Raw genomic sequence first — 25,840 nt, 5'->3', positions numbered from 1 at the left:
AACCCGATTAGCCCGCACCCGATTAACCCGGAACCCGATAGGGCTAGCCCGAAAACCCGATGGGCTGGCCCGATTGACATCCCTAGCTGGAAGGGGAAAGACAAAAGGGTCAAATCGTCAGTGCAAGGAGAAAAGTGAGAAGAATACTTCAAAGCCATGGATAGAGTTGTGTTGTGTCCAAAAAAATCACGTATAACGGAAAGCAATAAGAACACAGAGATTTACGTGGTTCGATCGTAAGATCTACGTCCACGGGTTTTTGGGGGGTTTTTCACTATGTTTTGGGGAGAGATTACATTGTACAGAGAGAGATCGTTTGGGACCGATCGGATGCCCTAAATAATGAAAATACATGCCTTATTTATAGGCAAAATACTATGAAACCTACTTATAAAATGACTCTATCTAGACTTATAATAGGACTCTAATTCTTCATATTTATCTTGTTCTTCTTTGTGTTGATCTTCTCTTTATTTGATAGCTTTCGAGATAAGGCCAAATCCCGGAAAATAAGGGCTGCATATTTTTGTCCCATCAAGTTGCAAATTCTATCTAAAATTTCAGCCAAACGCAACGCGAACTAACCTACACTCAAATCATTGGAATGGACAAATTAAAAATAGGCCCAGAAGAATTGGCTATGCACAAAGCAATAGTTGCGGAAATTTGCAAATATTGAAGATGAAATTGATAAATTTTTTATTTATTATAATTTTATTTTAATTATTACTTCCTCCATTCTTTAAGAGTGTGCATGCATGATTGTTAGTAAGAGTGAGTATTTAATTTACTTTACTGAGCAGTACTACATATAAGCCATAAATTGATAAAAGGAAAGAAGATACGGCAATATTATTATTTTTTGTTCGTTTGACAAGAAAAATTGTGGCTGCTAAATATTTGACGCAATCTTGATAAATTTTGCTTTTGTTTAAAAGCTCTGTCGGAACAACTAAAATCACAATATATATAGAAATATTTTGTACGATGAGCTTAATCTTAACTTTTTGGGTGAAATTCCTGAGGAGTAAATCAAATAATACTTAAAATCTAGGGAGTGTATATTACTATATAGATTGTTTAGAATGATTTAGCTAGGAAACATAGTGACCTCATTGATTGATCTCCACTTAACAAAAAAGATACACCTAATAACAACAATACTTTTGGGGGTCAATCAAATAATATTTGTTCTCCCAAAAAGATTTTGAGCCTAATATCCATCATTTTAAATCGAAACAAAACAGTGTTAAAAAACAGTGACAAACACTACTAATGTACATTCCATTTGGGGCAAATATGCAATAAGATCTTGTGGATGTCATTCAAGTATCCCAAAAAGCAAATAAAAAGAATGTTGTAAGTCTACAAGAAGTTTCTATCCTTTGGTATCCTCTTTTTACCTAGTGCACAAGTGCGTGTGTGTGCGTACGTGCGAGAGAAAGTGTAAAAGCAAAAAAGGGCAACTTGCTTGAAAATGTTGAGCACTTTGGATGAATTGGTGGACATTTAAACACCATAAAAGAATCCTCTCCACTCATTAAACTTAATCAGATTTTTTTTTTTTAAATTTGATATATCCCATTTCTTTTTAGGATTAATTGCATCAAAATACCTGACTTTTTGGTTTTTTGACAAACTTTTTAATTGTAGCAAAAATTTTAGCTACGTTTCAATTTATTGCAATGTCCGTCCCGCGTATATTTCTGGCCAAATCCATACTGAGGTGGACCTCCGTAAAGCTTAGGTGGCATGTCGTGCCGGGTAATGAAACATTATCGTCTCAAATCCATTGCAATAAATTGAAACGTAGTTAAAATAAATTGGCCGAAAATGAATGGATTTGGCCAGAAATATACGCGGGACGAACATTGCAATAAATTGAAACGTAGCTAAAATTTTTGTTACAATTAAAACGTTTGTCAAAAAACCAAATTTTGGGAAAATATCAGGTATTTTGATGCAATTAACCCTTCTTTTTATACTAATAAACTGAAAAGGAAGCTAGCTAGTCTAGCAAAACCAAGGTCGGACTCGATTAAATTTGCTTTACACAACGATGAAGAAATATACGATTTTACAACCAAATAGTTTTATATATAATTATCATTTTAATCGGGAAAAAAAATTATAGGGGCTGATTTGGATAAGAACACTACCTATATAGTCACTAGCAGGATGGCACATGCGACACATATATAAGTAATGAATTTAAATAATAAAGATGTATGCAAAAAAATAGATAAATATTTAACATAACATTAGTCAAATTGAAAATGCGAAGTAGCTCAAAAATCACAAGAGACACTTCCCCCAATTAAGGAACAAAACACTGCACAATGGTAGATTAGTATAAAGGCGTGTTGTCAAATAGCTTCTCGTTCCTACCCAACCAAAACAGTGTGTGCTTGTTGCACCACTTTAAGCTGCATTTACTTTTAAGAATTAACTTAAATACCTAAAAATAGTAAGTTTAATCCGTATTTATAAGATGGATTGAAATTTTGAGATACCTCAATACTCTTGATAGTTTCTATCATTTAAGCTAGTTTCACTTGATATTTAACATTGAAAGAATAGTATTAAGGATAAAAATACTCAATCGTGTATCTTAATTATCAATTATAGCACTTAATTGCTCGGACTAATTATGGACAAAGGACGCAAACATGGTGAATAGGCAAATAGAAAAATCAGTTGTCTTTAATAGAAAGTTTGTCCCTATAAAAAGGCCATGCAATAATTAAAAAAAAGAAAAAAAGAAAAAAAACTTGGGTGGAATAAAATTCTTCCAAATGAGTCTATTTCATAATATGAGCTCCTCTTGAATCCAGCAAAGCTTTTGCTCTAAGCTTCTTGAGACTGAGTAATGGAGAATGATTGAAGCTAGGTAGGATCCCAACTCCAAACATCTCTCTTTTGAGGAACTCAACATAAATCACCATTGCTTTGACAACGTCTAGGCTAACAAAGGTCTCAAATCTCTCAACCTTCTTCCACGCCCACGCATAAGTCCTTCCAACCAACAATAGATTACTCACTTACCACAACACAGATATCTACTATCAAATCATCATTTGTTGAATGAGTTTATGGCCTGGGTTCGAATCTCCGGGGAAGGGGGCGAGAATTTTATTTCTTTTGAATTCATTATTTTTTACAGCGACATGTTTCACAGAGGGTTCATCACGTATTTATATATAATTCGTAGTTTATATATATTTTAAAATAAATTTGTAACCTAACTCTATTCATTAGTATATATATATATATGGAGAAGATCAAATGACAATGGACAAATATGATGAAAAATGAGAATTACAGTTAAATATGTCATTTTCAAATGAGAATGAATATGCAATGTTAAATTTTCAAATGTATAATATTATAATATAGTAATTTATCTGCTTGAAAAGAATGTGTACTAGTGGGCTAATTTACAAATTACAAACTCGTTGCAACATGCATGCATGTAGTTGGTCGCCGATTGGAATGTTGTGGTCAAGGAGATTAGGGATCGATCTCGTAAAATCTCTGAAAATAAATAAAATTAAATGAATCTTGTAGATTCCAAAGTAGTTCTAAGAAATTCTAACCTATATATGTAATGTATATAAGTAGTATATTATAAGACCATTCACAATAGATCTCTTAAAAGTAATTCTAACTTTAAATTTGAGCTAAAATAATAAAAAGTGAGATAAAATGATCATCCAACAGATCACCTATATTAAGTTGGGCCCAAAAAAAAAATTACACCCCCTCAAATCTAATCTTAAATTTACACCCCCTTAAATCTAATTCTAAATTTATAAAATAGATAATGAAAAATAAGAGAGTTGTTATGTGCAATTGTAAAATAGGGGTTAAAAATAATTTAGGGAAGACTATAGGAGTATTTTTAGGAGTAAAATTTTGAGAAATCTGCTGTGGATGCTCTAAGTAGTTTAATAAATCATTGCTGAAACTAAAGATTAGAAAGTTCGAAAAACCACAGTAGTGATTTAGTTTAAAAGCAATATACAAATTAATCTAAGAGTGTGTTTGCTTTTTATCCCTCTAAATGGAGGGATAATATAACGAGATATAAGTTTATTACTTAAAGTGGAGTATCTTGTTTTTTGGTTTGAACGATAATATATATATATATATATATATATATATATGGGAGGGCTACGGTAAAAACACTTCTTAAAATATAAATATAAACGTTTATTAATGTACGAATTTTATCCAACAGGGTTACGAATTCACCAAACATGGTTACGAATTGTGAAAAATAATTTTTTGCTACCTTTGGGATTCGAACTCAGGACCACAAATTCATCCAACAGGGTTACGAATCAACCGTAGATCTTGATGATCTAAGGGCTGAAAATCATTTATATTTTATACACTTAAGAGTGTTTTTATTCTAGATGGAGAATGCATTAAAAGTTAATATAATTAAAATTGATTGCATTCTACGAGAACACAATATTAGATGGAGAATGGAGTCGCAATTTGGTTCGTCAGATCAATCTTGATCAAAGGCTAAGATTAGAAGTTAATATAATTAAAATTGGTAAGATTCATAATATCCCTTAATTTACTCCTTTCTCTCTCCTCTCTCCTCTCTCTATCTCCCATCACCCCTCACCTCTCTCCTCTCTCTCTCTCTCTCTCTCTCTCTCTCTCTCTCTCTCTCTCTCGTCCCCTCTCTCCTCTCTCTCAAGTTCAACACAAGTTCAGAAGTTCAATACCACAAATTCAAAAGTTCACAGAATTATACGTATAAGTTCAATAAAATTATTTACAAAATCTGCCGCCCCCTTCCTCTTCTCCGGCGAATGTTCAATGCACGAAGAAGGGGGTGGCGGCCGGAGTTCAGAAGGCGGCGGTGGTGGCTGAACTTGAGGGCGTTCGAAGGCGGCGGCGGTGGCTGAACTTGAGGGCGTTCGAATGCGGTGGTGGCTGAACTTGGGCGGCGGTGGCTGAACTTGATGGGGTTCGAAGGCGGCAGTGGCTCTGAACTTGAGGGCGGCGGTGGATCTGAACTTGTGGGTTGAACTTGGGGCGTTCGAAGGCGGCGGTGGTGGCTGAACTTGAGGGCGGCGGTGGCTGAACTTGGGCGGCGGTGGCTGAACTTGAGGGCGTTCGAAGAGGCGGCTTCCGATTGCTGAACTTGGGCGGCGGTGGTGGTGTGAAGAACATAGATCGGACGGAGGGAGGCGGCAGTCGAAGAGGCGGCTTCCGATTGCTGAACTTGGGGGGCGGTGGCTCTGAACTTGAGGGCGTTCGAAGGCAGCGGTGGTGGTGTGAAGAACATAGATCGGACGGAGGGGGGCGGCGGTCGAAGATGCGGCTTCCGATTGCTGAACTTGACAGATGACGGAGGGAGGCGGCGGTGGTGGCGTGGAGAACAGAGAGATGACGGAGGGAGGCGGCGGCCGAAGAGGCGGCGCCACGCTGAGGTCGGAACGCGTTGGAAGAGACGGCGCCGGCGGCGGTGGGCTTGCCTGCCGCTGCGTGGGTTCAGTGTGTCTGTGTTCTGTGTGAGAGACGAGAGAGAGAGAGGGAAAAAGAGACGGGTGAGAGAGAGATGAGAGATGAGAGAGGAGAGAGGAGAGAGGGAAAAAGTGACGGAAGAGAGAGAGGAGAGAGGAGAGAGGGATGTGAGTAATTTAAGGGATACTAATATTAGCTTTTAATCTCAGCCCTTGATTAAAATTGATCTAACGAACGAGATTATGACTCTAGACTTTGCAAATATTTATGTTCTTGTTGAACTCTTCCCTATAAATATATATATATGTGGAGAGGTTCAAGAAAGAACCACTAAATAAAAGAAGAACGGAGAACCATTTTCAACCATTCGATCATCAAGATCTACGGTGGATGCATCATCTTGTTGGATGAATGCAGATCCTGGGTCGAATCCTGAAGGGAGCAATTTTTTTTATTTTTTTGAATGCATTAATTTTAACAGCAAATGCATTATATATATATATATATATATGGAGAGGTTCAAGAAAGAACCACTAAATAAAAGAAGAACGGAGAACCATTTTCAACCATTAGTGAGAACCACACTTATCGTGAGAACATAAGAACCATTAAAATCAATGCATCTACTATATAAATTAATGCATTCGCTATTAAATTTAATGCATCCGAAAATAATAAATTTTTTGTTCCCTTCAGGATTCGAACCCAGGATCTGCATTCATCCACCAAGATGATGCATCCACCGTAGATCTTGATGATCGAATGGCTTAAAATAGTTCTCTGTTCTAATTTTATTTAATGGTTCTTATTTGAACCTCTCTCTCTCTCTCTCTCTCTCTATATATATATATATATATATATATATATATATATGGGAGGGCTAAAATAAGTACACTTAATTCTTAAGATATAAAATAAGAATCATTTTCAGCCCTTGGATCATCAAGATCTACGGTTGATTCATCATCATGTTGGATAAATTCATGGTCCTGATGAGTTCGAATCCCAAAGGTAGCAAAAATTTATTTTTCGCAATTCATACCTTTATACAGCGAATTCATACGTGTTCTACATAAAATTCATACATTTTTCCTAAATCTTATTTTTTATTTTAAGGGGTGGTGAGAGCACCCCTTATATATATATATATATATATATATATATATATTCCCTATATATATATATATATATATATATATATAGGGGACGGTTATTCAATAGACCACCCTTATTTTAAGAATTACGAACCAGCAAAAATGCATGAATTTTATGTATAACACGCATGAATAAACTGTATAAAGGTATGAATTGCGAAAAATATTTTTTTGCTACCTTTGGGATTCGAACTCAGGACCATGAATTTATCCAACGAGGTGAGGAATCAACCGTAGATCTTGATGATCTAAGGGCTGAAAATGGTTCCTAATTTATATTTTAAGAAGCGTTTTTATTTTAGTCTTCCCCTATATATATATATATATATATATATATATATATATATATATATATATATATATATATATATATCCGCTTCACATAAGGTGGTATAAAATTATACCACCCTCCTTTAGGCATAAAATTATTAATTTTTCAAGGAATCGAAAAAGGTGCTGCCCGAAAAACCCATTTGAATTTTTTATTATGTCAATCAAACGAGATATATATATATATATATATATATATATATATATATACTAGATTTGCCATTCGTGCGATGCACGAAAAATATTTTATGTTTTTAAAATTTTAAATTATATTTATATAAAATTATATGAAGAGTGTGTGTAAGGAACTTAAAATTATATGAATAGTATAAATGTGTAATCGTGTAAAAAATCTAAAATTATAAAATTTTTAAATGTTGATAGAAAATATATATATATATGCCAATCAACTTATTAAATCTATTAAAAATTTACCAATCTTTAATTTTATAATTTTTGGCTTATTATAAAATACATGGAAATATGTAAAATGAAGGCTTAGCACATACTAACTTATAGTCACCTATAAAAAAATCAACGGTTTGTGGCCACTAATGAACGGTTATTTGTTTACATAATTAATAATTAATGAATGATATTAATAATAAATTGTAATGTAGTTATTTGAATTTTACATAAATTATAACTATAATTTCTTCATAATTTACAAAATTGCCATCTAAATCAATTTCAAATTGAAAACTCCCTTTTTAATATAGTATAGATTTAAATTTAACTAAATATATTTGAATTTAATATTAAAAAATAAAAAAATAAAATAATTTACAATTATAAAATTTGATATTATGAAAAGAAAAAAAAGTTAAACAATAAAAAATACTAATAAAAAAGAATTAAAAATATTTTTTTAAAAAAAACATGAGAGATGAGAGAGAAATTTATAAGATTTTAATATTTAAACAAATTTTATTTGTATATTTTAAATCAAATATTTACATAAAATATATCAAATTCAAGCTCTTATCGTGATCTTTAATTTGATATGCATATTGAATATTTTATAATTAATCGAATTTCACAATTTTGAAAATAAATTAAAACAACAAATCAGAAGTTAAAAAAATGGAAAATAAAAAGAATGATATAGTTAAAACATAAACCTTCAATTTTATTATAACTACAAAATTGCCATTCAATTTTGAAATTGATTTCCAATTGGAAACTGCTTTTTTAATATAGTATAGATATCTCTTCCTTATACCTCAAAGACCCTTCACAATATCTGATGTATTTCAATAATCCACTAATCTTACACAGAAATTGCAAGTACTGACATTATAATGTTTCAAAAGTTAGATAAAACGCACGAATTAATTTAAAATATTTACCGCCAACTAATCTGAAATTTCATATTGCCAAAATCTCAAAGTTTGTTTTTGTAATTTTTGAAATACCAAGTTGGATAATTTACCACGTGTGTGTAAAAAGCACTCCTATATGAAGTACTCGTATGCATGGTAAACAGTAAATTAACAGTGAAGACAAATTTGTGAGTCCTCTTTCATTCGGAAAGCTTTCCACTTTTGACTTGTAGTATCTCTGATTTAATTATTTTCCATGCAAGGTATGAAAGCAAAGACATCATTGAGTGCAGTAGTAGACCGACACCTATACATATGAGGTTGACTTAAAATACCCAAATTTGCTTTTTGAGGTATATATATAAATGACTTTTTTACCTAGAAAAAGCATTTGTTCCATCACATTGTTTGGCATGTGCGTATGTGCATGCACAAAGTTTACCTTATCGCCCGCATTATTAATTAGTTAGTTAGCTACCTAATCATACTCTAATTAAGATCATATATTCACAATAAGTTCTCCAACTAATCATACTCTAATTAAGATCATTCACGATTCTATATGTTTAGCATGTGGCTTGATCGATGTGATTCCTATTAAAATAGTAAAGAGAAACCAAGAAATTATATATTGTTTCCTACGTGAAGTTGGTTAGTATTTCTAAGAGGGTGTTTGGCTAAGCTCAATCTATTGGATCTTATAAGATACTCCCTCCGTCTACGAAAGAACTTCTATCTTTCCTTTTTGGGACGTCCACAAAAGAACTTCCTACCTATTTTTGGACTATACCCCACCACTTATAATCCTCTTACTTTTCACTTTTCACAACTCTCAATATTAATTATAACACATTTTCACCACTCCCAATACACTCAACTACTTTCTATCCACTCTCAATACACTCAACAATATTTTTTCTTAAAATTCGTGCCACTCCCTCCTAGGAAGTTCTTTCATGGACGGAGGGAGTATTTCAATAACTTATAAGATGTACTTTCTTAAGACCTTATAAGTTGTCAAAGTGTTTAGATATCTTATAAGCTAGAAAGAGAATTTTTAGTTAGAGAGAGAAAATTTTTGTTTGAGAGAGAAAATTGAAAATAAATGAAATTAGAATGATATATAATGAAAATAAAAAATCATTATTTTTGTAAAATAGTTGTTGCTTGTAAGAAAATGAGAAAATAAGTTGGAGTATAAGAACTTATTTTTTGGGGAGCTTATAAACTCTTAGAGCTTAATTTTACAGCTTATAAGCTCTTTAGGAACTTATTTTATAAAACACTTTGAATGAGCTTATAAGCTCCTAAACAACTTATAAGTTGTTTTAAAGAGCTTATAAGCTCAGCCAAACACCGTCTAAATAAGCCGCACCCTTGTTCATACGGCCGCATGGTGTCACCACTCTAATTATTTGATAATTATGGATCACTAAAATCTAATTGTAATTTACTAATCCTAAATGTGAAGTACTAAATCCTATTTCGAACTCTATATATATAATTAAACCCAATTAACTAAGTATGAACTACGAGTGCACGAGATGTGTATTCAAGTCATAGAATGTATTATATATGTATTACCAATTTACCAATAGCAAGGGTGCATGAATTGAAGAAATCGACATTTTTATTGTTCTATACATAAATTCTTTACACTTATAATTATGTAATTGGTTAGAATTTGAACGAAGGAAAGTTAGATGTATGGTAGATTAATTATGGCTTACATTAGGTAGTTGATTTTAGTTATCAAGATTGAGCGGAGAGATACATTTTCACCATTGATTGGAAAATGTTGAAATATAATTGTTACGATAAATTAAACAATAACTTCAGAATGATTTGTGGAGTGAATAGGATAAGGAACCAATATTGCAGTATTATATGATAAAAAATAAAGCGAAGACGTGGTGGCAACAAGATAGACTTGAGTTTACTAATGTCTCTAAAGGATTTGAAGGGTCATTAGGTCAAAAGTTGAGGTTAGGCTGGGAATTAAAGATGTTGCCAAACTTCAAAGAAACCTCATTCATTATTGCCATACTAAATAATAAATTCGTTTCTCTGGAAAATAATTATAAAGGCTAATTTATTGGATAGAATGTGCTTTTTAATGTAGATGAGCTTTTTCCGAGATCATTCTTCTACGGAACTTACATAACTCTTTTATGAACATGTTATAAGTTAAACCAACTCAAAAAAAATTAAAATTATGCTCAATTTATTGCAAGTTGACTGAATTATTTATTAGTGGATATTTAATTATAAAAAATAGAGTTGTGAATAATGAATATTATTTTCTGAGAGAGTGAATCAATTAAATTTAGTATAAAGCGAAGAGCGAAATTAGGGTTTTCATGTATTTTTGATGTAAGAAGGAGCGTGACGACACGCCCCGGCAACAATTTGCTTCCGTCACTTCACTTCGCGCTAAAAGGACACCAATCATTTAAAAATCAAGAATTGGTACACGCTCTTCTGCGGGCGGTGCTATGCACTCTCCTTCACAACATATCCTTTTTCTTACTAAACCATTAGATTTTCAAGAAATGCCAAAATATCATTATTATTGTTTATTAATTTTCTGATGCTTAGATTTGCTTCTATCTACTTGATCACTTTAGCTGACTTGCTTTTATTATTTAAAATTGAATTTCTTATTTTAGTATGAAAACATTAATTCTTATAAATTATGCTTCATTTCGATAAAACGTTGCATGAATATTTAATTACATATATCTACTTAACAATATCATAGTTTCCATTATTTATTATTAACCGTCCAATGGCGAAAAAGAAAAATAAAATTGAACTATTCTCTTTATAATCGAATATTTCATCTTAACTAGTAAATAAATTCAATACCTTGAAAACTTTTCTTTTATGATAGAAAAAGACAAGATAGGCCTTAATTAGCTTGAAATAACTCCAAAACTCAACAAAAATCCCGGGAGTATTCAGTTATTTTAAATAAAATTAATTAATAATTTGTTGTAGGTGGTGGGGTAGGGATGAGGTCAAGGGGCGAGTAAGCATAGGCTAGTGAGGGTGACCTGGTGCGCATATTCAAAGTGTAAGCATAACACTACAAATACACACACTGTTGCTTGCTTGCTTGCTTGTTTCATTCTTAGTGGAAATCACACCAATTAAATTTTCATTCTCCAACTCTCCTTTCATTCATCTCACTGTAGCTCACGATAAACACACATACACACAACACACACTAACTACAAATTAGTATAATATCCTTTCACATTGTCTCCCCCACACTCACACTTGGACATATAATAATATACTCTATATGCCAGTATTGTCATAAGTCTTTTTCTTCTAATAGAATAGTTTATTTCCCATTTAAATATAAATATAATTTGAAAAAAAAAAGAGAAGGTATTGCGTTCACAATCATATTCATATTCGCTTCTTTCTTTCTTTTTCTGCTCCTCCTTCAGCATGGAAAAAAATGGAGTCTTGATTTAGTTTTACTTGCTTTAGTTCTTGAAGAGAGCTCAACTGCTGCTTGTTGAGCAGAAGCTTATTCTGATAGTGGGGCTCTTTCTCCTCTCCAATAAAAGGTCAGTCTTTTTTTATTTATTAATTTCTTGCATTTTCAAGAATATAAAATTTGATAAATGGGCTGGGAGGAATATAGTCTGGAACCTGTTATTAGTTTATCGTATTGCTTGCAGCTTTCAATACCAGATTCTTGATATTTGTTCTCCTTTTTCAAGTTTACATTCTCTGATAAGATCCTTTCTATTCTTGATTTATTTGATTCTTTTTTTCTCACGATAGAGAGGATTTTAAGCTATGGTTTTAATCAAGATCGAGAATTTCTCCTATCGTTGACGAAATTTGATGTTGAATAGCTCGTTTTGACCTGCACACAGACGCTAATACAAGTATGCTTCTGTGTGTGTTTTGCTTGTTTGGTTTATGCATGTTTTGTGTTTGTTATCTGGTTTTTATATATTGAGCTTTGTAGTTATAGAAAATTCTATTGCTCTTCTTGCCTTGATGTTTGATTTAATTTGGACATGAATTCTTAGCCATCAATTTTGAGGGTATCTTTAGCATTGGCTGGAAATTTAGATGCTGAATTTAACCAGCAGAAGTTGAATTTAAATTATCGAGTTCTATAAAAAGTCTGGATCAGATGCTGTTTGTGATTTTGTGAATGAGATTGTTGAGATCATTTGACTTGGAATAGATTAGATATTTGATATCTGAGTTTAATTTCTACCTTGTACATTTTGATGAAGTAGTTACATGTGCTATTCCACTGTAGATTAACCTCTTTACTTGAACTTAGGGTATGATTTTACCACCCTGACTATGTAAATTTATTCTAACACTCAATTATGGAGTAATCTTCATCGGTGTTCTTGTGAAGCCAGGGATTTCTGCCCTCATAATGTACTGAATGTGAATGCTTGACTACATGTTTTGTGCTGATGAGAAAGTTCCATTCTTTTGTGCTGTTCAATTCATTATTTAATCTCTCAATTCTGTTTGAGAAGTCTTTGATAGCTTCCTGCATGAATCATAATAGTTCATGGACTAATCAAACGAAACAGACATCTAATATTGGACTTGAGTGGTTGATTCTGTTCTGTTTCTTGGTTCCATTAAACAGCCAACAATGATGAATTCCACATCCACACAATTTGTTCCCTCAAGACGGATGGGCATATATGAGCCGATCCATCAGATGGGCATGTGGGGAGATTTCAAAGGTAACAATTGTCTGGATGCATCTCCACCGATGATTCTGGAGGTTGACCCTAAACTAGATAATCAGGTAAAATTATCAGATATTTTAAATCGTGTCTATAAACTCGTTTTCTGGAGTTATTTCCGTCCATCTTATTGTTGACTTGTTTTTGTATGCCTCTAGTCAGAGGATACTTCACATGGAACTGTTGGACCTTCAAATAAATACGACCAAGAAGCAAGTAAACCACCTGATAAGGTAAATTTCTGTTGGCCTCGTTCGTTTGGTTAACAATGTCTTCAACTCTACACAAATGTATTGATCAACAAAAGAACTTAGATGTGTTGCTGGCATTGATTGTCGTATATGATATCTTATGTTGCTCCGTTAGTGTGTATCACATTGATGTACTGTACAGTCGTGCAAGAAGATTTTTATGATGGTCTGTAGTAGCTCATGGCTATAGTGGATTGCAAATGAACGAAATTGTCGATGTTAATTTGTCAATGTGGATATTATACATGTCTTTGATAAATGACAGTTTTCTTGTGCATCTCCCGTTCCAGAATCTCGATATCTCTATTCCTCATTTCTTTCAGCTAATATTGGAACCGTTAAATGTTCTATATGGTGATGACAAACTGGAGCGTACATTGTAGGTTTTAAGGCGTCTAGCACAGAACCGTGAGGCTGCTCGTAAAAGTCGTCTAAGGAAAAAGGTATGATGAGTCTATGGAACATATTACTCTTATATCACATCTAGAAAAACTGTTAATATATCTAAAAGTCGTGTCTGTGCATTGTTATATCTTGATTTTGGAGCTAACCTAAACTTTTGTTGCAGGCCTATGTTCAGCAATTAGAAAGCAGTAAACTAAGGCTTATTCAGTTAGAGCAAGAGCTCGGCCGTGCTCGGCAACAGGTAAACAGAAAATCAGTACCATTATTTACTTCATAATTTTCCAAACAAACTCATAATAGAAGGTACTTACTGCTGCAGGGTTTGTACTCTGGAAGCGCTTTAGATGCTAGTCCACTAGGTTATGCTGGGAGTATGAACCCAGGTTCGTATAGTCATATGCGATTGATCGATCTTTCAAACATCTACTCATTATAGAAAACTTATTAAGATTGTGCAGTTCTTATTTTCCGAATTATCTTCAATATAAGACCGAGGTGCAAAGTTAGATAACAAACTGCACCACTTATAGTGCAGTTACTGTGATGTAAATTACCAGTTTGCTTAAACAATTTGCTTGTTTCAAACTTACTATGGAGATCATAATCAATTTATGCTTGATCAATCCATTACACTAAATGAACAAAAAGACACGATTTGAAGACTGATTGCCACAAATATTTGCCTGTTATAAGTTCTTCGCTTTTATTTTGTTTTGATTTTTGTGTTAATAATAAGCTTCATCACAGGTATTGCTACATTTGAACTGGAGTACGGACACTGGGTGGAAGAACAAGATAGACAATTATCTGATCTGAGGAATGCTTTGCATTCATCAGAAACGGGAGATGTGGAACTGCGAATATTCGTTGATGGTGGACTTGCACATTATTTTGATCTTTTCACAATGAAAGCTATAGCTGCAAAGACAGATGTATTCTTTCTGATGTCTGGCATGTGGAAAACTTCGGCTGAGCGTTTTTTCTTCTGGATTGGCGGTTTTCGGCCTTCAGAACTTCTAAAGGTAATCCAAATTCGAGAGATTTCATTTGTATGATATTCCGTTTTTGAGGTACAATACGTTTGGCATGCAACTGCAACAGGTTCTCTTACCACATCTGGAGCCATTGTCAGAACAACAACGTTTGGATCTTGGCAATCTCACACAATCGTGTCAGCAAGCAGAAGACGCGTTATCACAGGGGATGGAGAGACTCCACCAAATTCTCGGGGAGGCCATAGCCAAACAACTCGGTGAAGGGAACTATCTCCCACAGGTTGGTGCTGCCATCGAGAAGTTGGATGATCTGGTGAGGTTCGTCGGTCAGGTAATGTGTAGGACTGACTCCTTGTCGATTTCAAACCTAGCTTGATGAAAGATTCATATTTGAGTTGTTGATGATGGAAACAGGCAGACCATCTGAGGCAAGAAACTCTGCAGCAGATTTCGCGGATCCTCACCACCCGGCAGGCAGCTCGAGGGCTTCTTGCTTTGGGTGAGTACTTTCAACGTCTCCGAGCATTGAGTTCCCTTTGGTCGTCACGGCCTCGTCAATCCTCCTAGCTCTCCTCTCTCGTCTTTCTTCATCGCCTTAGTTAGCTACCATAATGTCTGTTTGCACATTTTTGATCTGCTTCCTGTGATTGAAGATTTGTAAATATAATTAGCTGATTTATCAGGAGGAAGTGCATGTGTGGATACATTTTCTTTTCTTTTCTTATCATTACAAGCTATATTTATGTCTAGATTCAGTAATGTAAATTTTCAGGCATGTATGGCTGTCTCCTTATATTTTCAACGTCTTTAGTGTGTAAAATAAAACAGCTTCATTTTGCATTTTCTTTTTGTTTCCATTTTCGTTGCTGTTTGTAAATTCTTACTCTTTGATGCTCAACAGAATGTGACTACACTATTTCTCCTGCTGAAAATACATTAGAGACCACAGTTTCGATTAAGTGGACATTTGTCATACAAAAAACCGATTAGTAGGTTAAATTAACCGCTAAAAATTAAAAGTTAGTTATCAACCTAAAATTCGAATGGCCTAATTAGAAAAAGTTAACAATTTTTGTAAGTTTAAGCACGAAAAATTTCATATCTTAAGATATAAATACAAAGCATACAATTTAGAGAAGCATGGATCATATAGTTATCTCCTTCGTCTCTTTTAGAGCACATCCAGTGGGGGGAAGCGGAGCCGCACTGGTGCGGCACGCTGGCGCACCCCGTGGATCGACGCGGGACAATGGGGTGTGCCGGTGCTTTGGGGAGGGTGTGGCGCTTGTTTTACACATGTCCCCTTAAAAGAAAGAAAATTGAAAATTTGAAATCTTGACTGTTTGATGCATTTTTCTTATTTTTTTAAAATTTCGATCGTTTGAGCAAACGGTTCTTTTATTTAAATTATTTTTATTCCTTTCATCCTCTATAAATATCATTTCTCCAATTCATTTTTTACATTCAACACAACAATTCTCTCTTGTTCTCTCAAATTTACTACAATAAATAGAAGGCCAATTCAACGACTAAATGAAAAATATAGCTCAAGGCTCGGGTGTTCCTCCTTCTACGGGGTTTCCTAGTTCTACCCTCGATGATGAAGTTCGCGTCTTTCTCGCAAGCCTCGAATATCTTCTCCCCGGGCTCTCTTCCAACCACGACGATCCCAACTCGTGCCGTTGAAGACGACATCGTCAAAGTGCTGAAGCTAAAGACGTCGAAACCCTGCAACGGGTACACCTCGGCGAAGAAGGAGCTCATTTGTATGTTGTGGGCGGAGGCTATCCACAACCCAATTACGAGAACGGACCAAAATGCAACCCAATATTGGGGATATAACACCCGGAGATACAACGATGATCAGAGGGGGACTCCTGCTCGTGACAACAAGCAGATCAAATTTAACTTTCAACACGTCCAAAAGGACGTCTAGGTGTGGGAGGCAATCTACGAGAAATGTAAAGCCAATTGGGCTAGTGGAATGAGTGATGAGCAAATCACTGAACATGTGCAGGAGATCTACGAGGCCAACAATTCAATGAGATTTAAGCATTTCAAAACTTCGATGATTTTGATCGAATATCAGCGATTCGCGTCCCAGGGGAAGATGTGCACTCGTCAAAGAAGTAGAAGGGCTCGGAAGGGCGGGCCACGACAACATCTTCTGAGCCAAGTATCACAACGAGGCCCCAAGGTCAGAAAGTGGCAAAACGCGACAAGGGCAAGGGGAAGAAAGTTGAGTCATCAACAGATAATGTTCAATACTACAAAGCAATAGAACGCGTCGCCAAAAAAATCGAGGTATTTAGCACTTAAACCAATTCTCTCGTCGAAGCAAAAATTTAATCTGCCGATGTGAAAAGGGAAGCACTCGATTACAAAATCCTCCATACGGACACTTCGAATATGTCGGCAACACATTTGACATTGCAAAAGAGCATGCTCGAAGAAGTACTCAAGCGAAGAGGATTGATGTAGTCTAAATTTAAATTATTGTATTTTTTTTATTAATGTAACCTCGAATTTTAATTATTTAAATTATTGTAATTTTTATTTTAATCAATGTAATGTTTAAATTTTATTTTAATGAAATATTGAATTTTAAAATTAAAAAATATATATGAGATAAAATAGAAATAAGGATTATAGAGCTCCTTATAGAGCTAATGCACTAAAAAGGAGGACTCTAAGATGCAGATCACCTTATAGAGCCCCATTGGAGATACTCTTAAGTGAAAAGGATAATACTTTGATGCATAACACCAGTGAAATGAACCTAGTAAATACAGTAGTAGTATATAATTTTTTATAAGCATTGGTAAGATCAATTAACCGCCAATTTTTATTCATAACAAAAAACTTAACCAAAACCTTGAGTTTTTTAGTATTAGAAAATTAAACCAATCATTTTGGTTAACTAGATGATTTTAAATTTTTGATACTATTTGTTGGTCTTCGGTCTTATCTTATTTGCTGAACCTTAGTTTAAATGATATAGACTCTACAAAATAAAGTTAAGATGAAGTTGAATCAAAAGATTCAAAACTGTATCTGTTTGTTTTTGTTTTTGTGATTATAGAAAGTTGAGCATAAGTTGAATGAATTACTAAAAGACAACATTCGTACATATCTTATCTGATAAAAAATTCAAACAGCTTCAACCAATCACAAACAACTAATATCTATATGCACTTGATGCCCAAGAAGCATATTTTTCAGAAAAGTGAGATGGTAGTTTCAGAGCTTGGACATGGCATAGTCCAGTGCATCAACCAGAAAATCTGCATCAAGTAGTCGAGCAACTCAAATAAATAGAGAGAGAGAGAGGGAGAGAGAGAGAGAGAGAGAGAGAGAAAGAAAGGATAAATAAAGAGAGGAAGTGTAGCCAACCTGCATCATCTTTGCCAAAACACATTGGTGGTTTTATTCTGAAAACATTCCCATGAAGCCCGCCTTTCCCGACCAACACGCCGAGTTCTACAACCACCAAAAAAACTCGTTTCATTTCCACGAATAACCTAACTCATGGCTTCATATCTATCAACTTTATTGTTACCAACCTCTGAGGCTTTCAAATAGAACTGCAGTCTCTGCCTTGGCGGGTGTCTTCTGTTTCCGGTCAGTCACGAGTTCTATCCCTACCATTAAGCCGCTCCCTCTCACGTCCCCAATTACTACAAAAACAGCATCACTGATATGGCATGCCAGCACATGGGAAATCTTACCAAAGAGTGCGGAAACTTACTGTCATGCTTTTTTTGAAGATCTCTAAGGCGCCCGATCATGTGAGACCCAACCTCCGCGCAATGCTGCTGCCGTTTCTCCTTTTCAAGAACTCGAAGCACTGCAAGTCCACCAGCCGAGCAGACCGGGTTGCCCCCAAATGTATTAAACTGTATTTTCTGAGACAATACACTGGCTATTTCGGGTGTTGTTACCACTGCTCCAAGTGGCAAACCATTACCTATACCCTGCATTTTTTATTTTTTTTCAAATTGCAATAGTCAGTCGAATAAAAAGGAGCTACAATGAAACTAGAGATGAGGTTGTTTCGAGTTACAGAGACCTTAGCCATTGTAACTATATCAGGAACGACTCCCTGCGTCTCAAAACCCCAATAATGGCTTCCTGTCCGACCAAAGCCAGTTTGCACCTCATCCGCAATGCATACGCCACCAGCTTTACGAACAATGTCATAAACCAATTTCAAGTATCCAGGGGCTAACTCGACTGCTCCACCAACTCCCTGTTATCAGCAACTAACTAGTTAGAATCGAGGCTCTAAAGCAGGGTTGATGCTAAGTAACAAACCTGAATTGTCTCTGCAATGAACCCAGCGACTTTTCCTGATGTTCCGTGATCAATGTGGTCCTGTACATCTTCAGCATAGCGCTTGGCATCAGGGCCAAAAATTCCGCGATATGGATTTGGGTTCAGAACATGATGAATCTCACCCTACCAAGTTTGTCAAAACAATGAATTTCATTAATCCAGACAACTAATGTAATGTATAATGTATTATGATAGAGAGGCAAAGAAGGATGCATATATGAGCACTTTTCCAGCACTGGCTTTTGAACAGCCAAAAAGTCCTCAAGGTGCATAACTGCTTAAGTTATGAAATACAGATTGGATTTTACAAGCGTAGCATATTTAATAGAATTCGATTACACAACAAGACATCAGTTAACTGCATTGATGGATAGATAGCCTATTAGCCAATAAAGGGCCCTAATTTGTAATGAAACATAGGAAAAGTATTAAGATGTATAACGGGCGCAGTGACAATAGAGAGTTAGCTGGAATGGAGGACAAACCTGAGGAATGGGGTACTTCCATGTGTTGAGAGCTGTCAATCCTATTGTATTAGAACTTCCACCATGATATGCATTCCTCAAAGCAATCATGCCAAGGTTTCTGCTGTACAGTCGAGCCATCAACATAGCAAGCTCGTTGGCTTCAGTCCCTGAATTTACAAAATACACAACCTGCAATACGATGAAGAATTCAATCAATAAACATATGCATGGCACAAGTGAGCATGGCAAGGATAACACAGATTACTGATACATACCACACACAAGAGTGGTAGAATTGAGGGAGAAAGCTATTCCTTCTCCTATAGTGATTTACACACCTTTGTACCACGACAAGTATAAAGTGAGTGTGATTCTGCAGTGCAACGCGAAACCTAGATGATGGGATTACCTTCAGATTTCCGGGCATTTTGGATGCTAGAGCCTCCGCAAAATCAGCTATGGCATGGTGTAGGTATATAGTGGTGGTGTGTTGAAGAAGTTTGCTCTGTTCCACGATTGCGTTGAGGATGTCGGGATGGCAATGGCCACAAGAGACGGTCACGATTCCTGCAAATGCATCAAGATAGCGCCTTCCATTTTCATCGTACAAGTACTGCATTTTCCCTTCAACTATATTCAGCTGAAGATACAACACCACCCATCACTATAACAAATCTTGCACTTACACAAACAATCTTACAAAGGATATCATTTCAGAGAACACAAAAAGAACTAGATGATGCTTAAAATCTTTAGGCCAAACTGGAGAAAGGGAAATGAAGTCAAAATTCATAATCCAGCACAAAAATAACATCAACTTTTAAACCGCAACCTATCCATATTGATATTGGTACAATCAAGAAATCTCAATTTCGCTGCCACAAACAAAAAGAGAGAAAGGAAACAGATAGCAATTTCAATGCTCAAAATCCTTATTCCAATCCTAGCTAAAAAAATCGAATATTCGACAGCTTCATGTCATCTGCAGCTAAATAAACATGAGAGTGAATAATAGGCTTACGGGGTTGTGATAGTAGTGAAAAAGTGAGGGGCCCAAATATCTCTTGCGCTTCTCCATAACCTCATCAGCCCGAGGGCCATCATACGGCTTCGGATCGTAGTCGAAAGGCGGCAGAAGCGGCGGAGAGGCGGCGGAGGAGCTGCGCTGCAGTCCCACATTAGAGGTGCAAAGCCACCGCCGTGCCCCACTAAAAAGCTTCCTTTCCATCCCCATCAAAGATGATATTCACACACAGTGGTAAGAATTTTTTTGTTCTTTTGAGAATGACAGAGTTTAAGAATTAATTATAGGGATTGGGGAAATGATGAGGGAGGCTGAGGTGGAGATTAGGGAGGTGGATTACAGTCAGCTCAACCATAAAGATTCCTTCCACACTCCCAACTGGGGTTTGCCCATAGATTTAATCGGCTTGAAAATTTATTTAAAAATAAATATATTTTTTTTATAATATTATACTCTCTTCATCTATAAAAAAAATAAAGTAGTATTTTTTTGTTATTTTAAAATATTTACAAAAATTAGTCTTTTTTATTTTTAGAAACTACTATCAATCACATGATTTGGTATTTATTCTCCACTAACAATACAATTAATTATCATTATATATATTACTTTTAAAATAAGACTGTTTCTCTATTTACAATACAATAACTATTTTTATTAAAACTTGTGTCGTCCCTTATTAGGACTATTTTTTATGGACTGAAAAAATATTTGTAATAAATGAATACATGCATGAATAAGTGACATTTCAACGTCGACTTACATGATAACCAATATGCAACTCGTAGAGATATAAAGATGCAGCATTTTTGTTAAATAATTATCAATTCTTAATTGTTACATCTAGATAGTATTATGTTAAGTATTGAATTAAAATACAAATAAGTGAGAATTAAAATATATTTCATAAATTTTTGAAGAAATATCATATCATATTAATTTTTAGAAGCAAAGTAATGAATTTGGAAATCAAATAATGTGAAAATTTTCATATAATCAGGTGAACACATTATTTTCAGATCAATCTTATAGGATTTCGAGCTATTTTCGAGTCAATCCTATCAGGTTCAGATCAACACTAACTTATTATATAATTATAATTATAATTACTTACTTCCGTAACGTAACTGCAACCAATCAACAATCACTACATAATTTTGACAGGACAAGAAAAGCAACGAAGCATATCGTCTAATGATTCATATTACATATATAATATAAATATTACTTTACAGAACATATATTAATATATGGATTCGTGGCGCAATGGTAGCGCGTCTGACTCCAGATCAGAAGGTTGCGTGTTCGATTCACGTCGAGTTCATTTTTTTTTTGTTTTTGTTTTATCTATTTTTACATTTATCATTTTTGGTTTTAGTTTTCTTTGTTTTTATCTATTTTCACATTTCCCCGTTCATTTTTTTTTCGTTTTTGTTTTCTTTGTTTTATCTATTTTTACATTTATCATTTTTGGTTTTTGTTTTCTTTGTTTTTATCTATTTTCACATTTCCCCCTTTCTAATTACGTCTATTTATTTACCCTTTCCAAATATCTCAATCTTTTGCCCACAATTTTTGGTTTTTATTTTTTTTTGTTTTATTTATTTTCACATTTCCCCCTTTTTAATTACGTCTATTTCCTAATATCTCAATCTTTTGCCCACAATTTTTGGTTTATGTCCATTTCCTAAAATTGAGGAAATGGGTATATGGCAGAAAAGTAGGAAATAGAGTAACCGCTAATTTTGCCGGAAAAAGAAATCATAGAAAACTGTGTTTTCATATATTAATAGATAATTTCTAACTCAATTTTGTTAAAGATATTAAATTCAATAGTGTCGTCAGCACAGAATAAATCTATGTAATCGTTTGTTCCCTTTTTTGAGAGATTACTAGGAAACAGAATAAACTAGGCACGTATATAAGCTAACAAGCAAACAAATTCATAAAATCAAATTATAATTGAACAACAATAAACAGAAGTACAGAACCAATGTTTCCAATAAATAATTAGTCGAGGACTTCCAAAAAAAAAAGTCAAAGAAAAAAATACTAAATCGTATACTGTATATTCCACTTGTAATGAGTTGTTTGTGTTAAACATCAAAATGCTGGTTGGCATAATGGTAGGTAACAATAATTATATGTACGTAGAAGTTAATGGGTTAGTACACATAAAACGTTAAAAGGCTGGTTGCCATTAATGCTACGTAACAATGCGTAGAAGTTGATGGATTAGTACACATTAAATGCAGACAAAAGCTGCATACACAAGGAGAGTTGAGCTGTGGAAGATTCACATCCAAACAAACAAGCTGATTGTAAGCACCACTAAGAATCCTCGAGCTCTCCACCACTTCACATTTGTCCGTTTCATCCTTTGAAATTTACACAAATATTATCTTTTCACAAACTAAAGTAGACATCAGGTGTTGCTATGCAATTTTAATAACACAGATATCTATAAGAGAAATTAAGCAAGAGAAATGGAACTGGGTTGGTTTTGGCTTACAGTAATGGTGGTAGTAGCTGGCTCATTGGTTTCTTTGGCAAGGAGGAAGAAGAAGAGACTGCCTCCAGGTCCAAAAGGGGTCCCTATTCTGGGTCATCTGCACATGCTGGGGAAGAATCCTCACCAAGATCTGCACAGGATCGCCAAAGATCACGGCCCGATTATGTACATGCAATTCGGGTTCGTTCCAAACATCGTCGTTTCATCTCCTGAGGCAGCTGAGCTATTCCTGAAGACGCATGACCTTGTATTTGCCAGCAGACCACCTCATCAGGCTGCCAAGTACATCTCATGGGACCAGAGGAACCTCTCCTTTGGGGCGTACGGTCCATACTGGCGGAACATGCGCAAGTTATGCACCTTGGAGCTGCTCAGCACCCTCAAGATCAATTCTTTCCAGCCTATGAGAAGGGAAGAGCTTCGCCTTTTTGTTGAATCCCTCAAGGGAGCAGCTGGGGGACGTGTTGCTGTCGATCTTAGTGACAAGGTCGCATCCCTGACCGCAGAGATGAGCTGCAGAATGGTGTTTGGTAAGAAATATGATGACCAAGACATAGATGAGAGAGGCTTCAAGAAAGTGATCCAGGAAGGGATGAAACTAGCAGCAGTTCCTAATTTGGGTGATTACTTTCCTTTCCTTGGAGTCTTGGATCTCCAAGGGCTCACAAGGAAGATGAAGGCACTCGCAAAAGTTTTTGATGATTTTTTTGAGAAAGTTATAGAAGACCATGTTGGAGCAGGGGATCATGGGGAGACAAAAGACATTGTTGATACCATGATGTCCATAATGCAAAGTGGAGAGTGTGAATTTCAGTTCGATCGCCGTCACGTCAAGGCCATTATGCTGGTAGGCTGAATAACTCAAATTTCTTGTTTGATAGGCATTTAATAGTGAGTTAAAGAAGAATTACATGCGCAGGATATGCTCGCAGCTTCAATGGACACAGCAGCAGCATCAGTTGATTGGATACTCTCAGAACTGTTGAGAAATCCAGCAGTTATGGAGAAAGTAAAGAAAGAGTTGGAACAAGTAGTGGGACTGAAGAGGATGGTTGAGGAGTCTGACCTGGACCGACTCGAATATCTCAACATGGTTGTGAAGGAAACCTACAGGCTGCATCCAGTGGCTCCATTGTTGATTCCTCACTATGCTAGGGAAGAAAGCACCGTTGATGGGTACAACATACCAAAAGAATCAAGAATAATCGTCAACACATATGCAATTGGGCGCGATCCAAATGCATGGACTGATCCGGAGAAGTTCCTTCCGGAGAGGTTCGTTGGCAGTGACATTGATGTTAGGGGACAACATTTCCAGCTCCTCCCTTTTGGCTCCGGGAGGAGAGGTTGCCCCGGAATCCAACTGGGGCTCATCCAAGTTCGACTGATCGTATCACAATTAGTTCACTGCTTCGATTGGCAGCTGCCAAATGATATGCCGCCAAAGGAGCTGAACATGGATGAGGACTTTAGCCTTGTTGTTACAAGGGCCAATCCTCTCATGGCAATCCCTTCCTTTCGGTTGCAGAACTAGCTTAGTAAGAATTTGCTTCCTCAAAATAATCTATGCAAAAGAAAAATAAGACGGTCTAAATATGTACTCATAGCCAGGTGCATGTATCACAAGGCCATGAGCTATCAAAATTATTTTAAGGTCAAGTTTAATATCCTATTGTTGAGCTTAAATGTGAAATCATGCATTTCAACAATATATGCATTCTTCTCCAACTATGTTCAGCACAAGCAGTTTATCCCAATAATGTGCAAAACCAATTTAGAGTAAGTTTGATTATGGCAAAACTATAAAGTACACAAAGTAGCCAGAGCCAATTTCAAACCCCTCCACTTCTTTAAGGGCAAAAGGAGAATCGTTTTCATATACATTCTTACAACTTGAACAAGGAAAGTTAAGGATTGGCTAGCTGAACAAAAATCAATCCTCCGCCCAAACTAGGCAGATTTCCACTTTGACCTACTAAATATACATTCGCAAATTTAAGATTCTTACTTTCTTGGAACCAAGTCTCCGCGCCTACGATTTATCATGGCTGCCAAGAAATTTTAAGGGCGTTACAGAATGCACGAGTCTTGCAGTAACTCCATAAGAGTTGGACTGGCAATAATGAATCACTTTACCAGTCGTGTTCTCAATTCCGCTGAACCTGCAAAACCACAGTGTATAATAATTAAGCACGTGAAACTGAATCATTCTAAATAAATCAAGAACAGAGAATTCTTGGACTGAAGCAATGTGAGAAGCTTGCCTAATTCACAGCAGTAGAATTGAGAACAAACTCTTTGTGCAGAAGCAACAATCTTTCTTGGCAAGTAACATTTTCTTGAGTATCTAACATGTTCTGGAGATTTCTTGAATATTTTCGTATCAACAAAGTTCTATTTCTTGGTACGGCCATATAATGTGCCATTCAGATATTGTGAAGGAAAAACTTCCAGAATAAGACAAGGCAAAAATCACATACCATTTAGTTAAGCAGTACAGTGATTAGTCTCTCACTATTAATTTGGTCAAATTTCTTAACCTTCACAGTGCCAATCAAAACCTTCAAGCTGAAAATGCACAGACGTCTGAGGACGTATGCAATCGTAGCAGGCTTCTGTAGACGGAAATGTAAAAATTGTAGCCAAGTTATCAAACTTCCAGCAGCAACAACCTGTCAGTTCACTCATAAAAATAAGGAATATGACATTAAAAAAAAATGTTTACATTTTTGTATTTGATATAGATGTCATATTCAACTATCAGTTTTTCATATTTATGCTTGATATGCTATGTCATGTCAAAGATCGGGTTT

General features: G+C 35.3%; 3 protein-coding genes and 1 non-coding gene across 8 annotated transcripts; 3 read left to right on the top strand and 1 right to left on the bottom strand.

Moving 5' to 3' along the window:
* Positions 1-11,412: 11,412 nt before the first annotated feature.
* On the top strand, positions 11,413-15,529 carry LOC131021779 (TGACG-sequence-specific DNA-binding protein TGA-1A-like). 4 transcript variants are annotated; one of them, XM_057951066.1, is made up of 11 exons: positions 11,413-11,689; positions 11,795-11,874; positions 12,095-12,201; positions 12,936-13,100; positions 13,197-13,271; positions 13,673-13,732; positions 13,858-13,935; positions 14,014-14,077; positions 14,442-14,716; positions 14,796-15,020; positions 15,104-15,529. In XM_057951066.1, exons 4-11 carry the CDS (start codon positions 12,942-12,944, stop codon positions 15,254-15,256), a joined length of 1,089 nt encoding a protein of 362 aa, XP_057807049.1. In that variant the 5' UTR covers positions 11,413-11,689; positions 11,795-11,874; positions 12,095-12,201; positions 12,936-12,941; the 3' UTR covers positions 15,257-15,529. The 4 variants fall into 4 exon arrangements, with proteins under 4 accessions (XP_057807049.1, XP_057807048.1, XP_057807050.1 ...); XM_057951067.1 differs by lacking the exon at positions 12,095-12,201 and having other exon boundaries at positions 11,415-11,689; XM_057951064.1 differs by having other exon boundaries at positions 11,416-11,874.
* Positions 15,530-17,775: 2,246 nt separating this feature from the next.
* LOC131021776 (alanine--glyoxylate aminotransferase 2 homolog 1, mitochondrial-like) lies at positions 17,776-20,906 on the bottom strand. Of its 2 annotated transcripts, XM_057951062.1 has the most exons (9): positions 20,513-20,906; positions 19,901-20,131; positions 19,510-19,680; positions 19,004-19,147; positions 18,759-18,938; positions 18,438-18,663; positions 18,253-18,366; positions 18,083-18,169; positions 17,776-17,973 (listed from the first exon to the last, which is right to left on the bottom strand). In XM_057951062.1, the coding sequence occupies exons 1-9, from the start codon at positions 20,723-20,725 to the stop codon at positions 17,930-17,932; spliced, it is 1,410 nt and encodes a 469-aa protein (XP_057807045.1). In that variant the 5' UTR covers positions 20,726-20,906; the 3' UTR covers positions 17,776-17,929. The 2 variants fall into 2 exon arrangements, with proteins under 2 accessions (XP_057807045.1, XP_057807044.1); XM_057951061.1 differs by having other exon boundaries at positions 17,776-18,169.
* Positions 20,907-21,767: 861 nt separating this feature from the next.
* TRNAW-CCA (transfer RNA tryptophan (anticodon CCA)) lies at positions 21,768-21,839 on the top strand. Its single transcript has one exon. It is a non-coding gene; the product is annotated as a tRNA-Trp (tRNA).
* Positions 21,840-22,735: 896 nt separating this feature from the next.
* LOC131021775 (cytochrome P450 71AU50-like) lies at positions 22,736-24,755 on the top strand. Its single transcript, XM_057951060.1, has 2 exons — positions 22,736-23,874; positions 23,947-24,755. The coding sequence occupies exons 1-2, from the start codon at positions 23,002-23,004 to the stop codon at positions 24,559-24,561; spliced, it is 1,488 nt and encodes a 495-aa protein (XP_057807043.1). The 5' UTR covers positions 22,736-23,001; the 3' UTR covers positions 24,562-24,755.
* The last annotated feature ends 1,085 nt before the right edge of the window (positions 24,756-25,840 follow it).

The sequence above is a fragment of the Salvia miltiorrhiza genome, chromosome 4 (genome assembly GCF_028751815.1).
Source record: "Salvia miltiorrhiza cultivar Shanhuang (shh) chromosome 4, IMPLAD_Smil_shh, whole genome shotgun sequence".
NCBI classification, from domain to species: Eukaryota; Viridiplantae; Streptophyta; class Magnoliopsida; order Lamiales; family Lamiaceae; genus Salvia; species Salvia miltiorrhiza.
This window is presented reverse-complemented; position numbering and strand designations above follow the sequence as displayed.

Bases quoted from the DNA above. Each gene is read 5' to 3' on its own strand.
- LOC131021779 (XM_057951066.1), top strand. From the start codon at position 12,942: ATGATGAATTCCACATCCACACAATTTGTTCCCTCAAGACGGATGGGC. The intron at 14,078-14,441 runs GTTCGTATAGTC...GCTTCATCACAG, and splicing joins TGCTGGGAGTATGAACCCAG to GTATTGCTACATTTGAACTG. The intron at 15,021-15,103 runs GTAATGTGTAGG...TGATGGAAACAG, and splicing joins TGGTGAGGTTCGTCGGTCAG to GCAGACCATCTGAGGCAAGA.
- LOC131021775 (XM_057951060.1), top strand. From the start codon at position 23,002: ATGGAACTGGGTTGGTTTTGGCTTACAGTAATGGTGGTAGTAGCTGGC. The intron at 23,875-23,946 runs GTAGGCTGAATA...TTACATGCGCAG, and splicing joins ACGTCAAGGCCATTATGCTG to GATATGCTCGCAGCTTCAAT.
- LOC131021776 (XM_057951061.1), bottom strand. From the start codon at position 20,725: ATGGGGATGGAAAGGAAGCTTTTTAGTGGGGCACGGCGGTGGCTTTGC. The intron at 19,681-19,900 runs GTAATCCCATCA...ATCGTATTGCAG, and splicing joins AAATGCCCGGAAATCTGAAG to GTTGTGTATTTTGTAAATTC. The intron at 18,367-18,437 runs GTAAGTTTCCGC...CTGTTTTTGTAG, and splicing joins TCTTCAAAAAAAGCATGACA to TAATTGGGGACGTGAGAGGG.